The sequence below is a fragment of the Lepisosteus oculatus genome, chromosome 29, assembly GCF_040954835.1.
Source record: "Lepisosteus oculatus isolate fLepOcu1 chromosome 29, fLepOcu1.hap2, whole genome shotgun sequence".
Taxonomy (NCBI): domain Eukaryota; kingdom Metazoa; phylum Chordata; class Actinopteri; order Semionotiformes; family Lepisosteidae; genus Lepisosteus; species Lepisosteus oculatus.
The window spans coordinates 7,190,385-7,193,679 of NC_090724.1; the positions used below are offsets into that span (position 1 = coordinate 7,190,385).

At 48.0% G+C, this 3,295-nt stretch overlaps 1 protein-coding gene across 1 annotated transcript; it reads right to left on the reverse strand.

Moving 5' to 3' along the window:
- Positions 1–1,228: 1,228 nt before the first annotated feature.
- tssk6 (testis-specific serine kinase 6) lies at positions 1,229–2,315 on the reverse strand. Its single transcript, XM_006640028.3, has one exon. The coding sequence runs from the start codon at positions 2,070–2,072 to the stop codon at positions 1,254–1,256; it is 819 nt and encodes a 272-aa protein (XP_006640091.2). The 5' UTR covers positions 2,073–2,315; the 3' UTR covers positions 1,229–1,253.
- Positions 2,316–3,295: the final 980 nt, after the last annotated feature.

Here is a 3,295-nt window from a genome sequence, read left to right on the forward strand (position 1 = left end):
TGTCGATGAGCAGAGACATCTTGTGCATCCTTTCTCCAAGAAACACCACCAATGAAAAAGAAAGATCTATCAGAGCCCATGAGCCTCCTGGACAGGGACCCTGGACAAGACGCCAGTCCATCACAGAACACACACACACACACACACACACAGCACCCAGAGCCCCTTTCCCACCGGGGGAAACCCACACAAACATGGGGAGAACATACAAACTCCACACAGATAGCACCCCAGGAATTGAACCCAGGACCCCAGCACTGCAAGGCAACAATGCCTCGGTTTCTGAGCACCTGAAACAAATTTGCAGCTTTGACCACTGAGGCAGGTGATGTGTTCGGGCAAGTAGCTCATAATACCAACACACTGTAGGTCCAGACATCTGCAGCCCTGATCATGGAGAGCTCCGGACAGGTTAATTAAAGGCATGTTCAGTTATGTCATTTAAAGACCATTTTGGTACAAAAACCAGAATATATTTCAATAATATTTTTCGGGGACCACGGTTTCCTCCATTAAAATATTATTTGCTTAACTGATCAATTGCATTTAAAACATGTTCCTAACATTGAAGCGTGGGTGATTTAGGAATGAGTAGATTGGGGTTCTCAAGGAGCAAGACTGGAGATCCCTGCTGTAGCTCTTGATGGCTACATTACAGGTGACCCTGATTTAACTGAACAATACCGCTTTAACTAAATTGAGCAAGTAGGCGTTTGTATTCCATATTTTTACGAATGTACGATTAACGGAGGTTTGTCCCCTAAGACGTGCTGGACTGTGATTTTTCTTGACCATGTTTAGACCTTCTGTATCAAAAACATTATCAGCAGTGTTTCGGATTTTGAAATAATTAAATCGTCAATTTGGGATAGGACTCTTCAGTGCCAGACCTCAAGGGGTTTCATATCTGAGGTTAAACAGTATTTTTTTTCCCCCTAACCGCAGCTGTTTGATATCACGAGTGCGTGGTGCACGAGTCCCACCCCCCGCGCTGACAAACCGCGGAAGAGCCGCTAACTCGAATAACGCGGCTTTGCTCTCACCCCAGCCTCGCTTCTCTTTAGGGTTAAAAAAATAAGAATAAAAACAAAGAATATGAGGACAAAAGAGCCGAGGCCATTGAACACATTTGCTTTCCAGGATACAGGATCATTTGCATCCATAACCATCACTACAAATGTACCAACACCGAGAACTGGGTGGACTCAAAACACTGACAGCACACGGCTCTCTCTCCCAGCCACCCGGCATGTTTACTGGTCACCCTGCTGTCCCAGCCAGGGGTCCTCCGACACCTGCTGCACGGAGGGGCGCGTGGAGGGGCTGAACTGCAGCAGCGAGCCGATGACCGCGCGGCAGGGCGCCTCCACGGGCACCTCCTGCGGGTACACGAGCGCCTTCCGCTGGATGCGCGGCAGCTTGCTCACGTTGGAGTCGTCGAAGGGCATGCACCCGGTCGCCATGACGTAGAGGATGACCCCCAGGCTCCACACGTCGTACTTCTTGGGGTCGTAGGGCACGCCCAGGAGGACCTCGGGCGGGGCGTAGGCCGCCGAGCCGCAGTAGGTGCTGCTGACCTCCGGGTAACCCAGCGCCTTCCGGCCGAAGCCGAAGTCGGTGAGCTTCACCTGGTTGTCCGCGGTCAGCAGCACGTTCTCGCACTTCAGGTCGCGGTGCACGATGTCGTTGGCGTGCAGGTAGCCCACGGCGCTGACGATCTGCGAGAAGAGCACCTTGGCCAGCGGGCCGGGGATGGAGCTGAGCTCCTGGACGCGCTGCAGGAGGTCGGTGGTCGCCGCCTCCATGACGATGTACAGCTTGCCGCTGCACACCTCGATGAACTCGTGGACGTGGACGATGTGGGGGTGGCGCACGCCTCTCAGGATGGCCAGCTCCCGCGGGAGGAATTTGCAGACGAAGTCGTGGGGGGCTCTCCTCCGGTCCACGATTTTGATGGCCACCTGCTGGGGGTATTTCTTGGTGGTGGCCAGCTTGACCTTGGAATAGCTGCCCTCGCCTATGGTCAAGCCCAGTGTGTATCCCATTAGCGTCAGAACCTTGTCCCGGGACATCTCTGGCTCTCCTCCTTTAAGGTTTATGTGCAAGAGCCATCACGCCATCAGAGAGCCGCTGCCCCTGGTCTCTTCCTCCTGTCCAGGCCTGTGTGGTTTGTGCCGGTACCGGTCTGTGATCCAGTCGTCCTTATGAAGTTTAGACACACGTCACCCGGTGACCTCTGTCGCGTATGAATGGCCACACGTCCCCCAGCAAGCCATTGAAAATGATTTCAGATGACCCTTCCGCTCTTTAGAATGACAAACTGCCCTGGATTTCTCAATACGTAAATAAACACAGGCTTTCGAAAAATTCATTTGATCCAGTATTTAAGGGGCAGGGCTTCGGCCAGTCGTTATTGTGAATGTATTATGACGTTTTCGGTAGCTGGACCTCGTGTGTGTGTTTTAGGTGATGTGTGACGTATTTTCCGCTATTGCTGGACAGAGGAGGGCTGGGCTGCGCTTCGGTCGTCCGGTAGTTGATACAACAGTTAGAGAAACGCCCCTATCAGGTAGATTTTCTTACATTTCGGAGACGTCTTTTCAGAAGCTACTTACATTTATTTGGATCTGTCAGTTGTGCATGTACACGGAGTGATCTGAGTGAAGCATATTGCACAACTGAACATCAGCTTTCAATCGAGGTTTGATGATTTTTCAACCATCAAGCCTAGAGCCCCTTCAAAGCTACTTTACAATGTTTTCTGTTTAGTTACGGGTTGATTTAAAGATACGCGTCAAGATTCGCATTTTCTTTATGTTCATATTACACGGTTAAAGTTAATATCATGTTACTGTATGGTTTTTGTTTGGGAAAGCACCGTAAATGATAGATTCTTTCACACTATTTACGTTATGCACTAAAACTCCCCTCATAAAAAAAAATATTTTGGGCAGAATATCACAATATGTAAATAATACACGGACGTAATATATATGCGACGCTTTACTTTCCAAGTAAAGTTAAATGCCTTTATTTTAGTCTGCGAGAAATTCAACTACGACTCCACAATGAATAATTTTTTGAATTATCAATGAATAATTATTCCATAATCATTTTTGTGGGTGTTTTAGTGTTGCGAAATGCAAAGGCATTTAATGCTTCTATAATAAATTGATATATATTTAAAAGTATTCAAAAATATTTAATGGGATAACTTTTATTTTTTTAATACGCAGAATAGACTAATATTTAACGCACTTTTATGTATCGTAGGGGTTATACGTTAAAACACGCC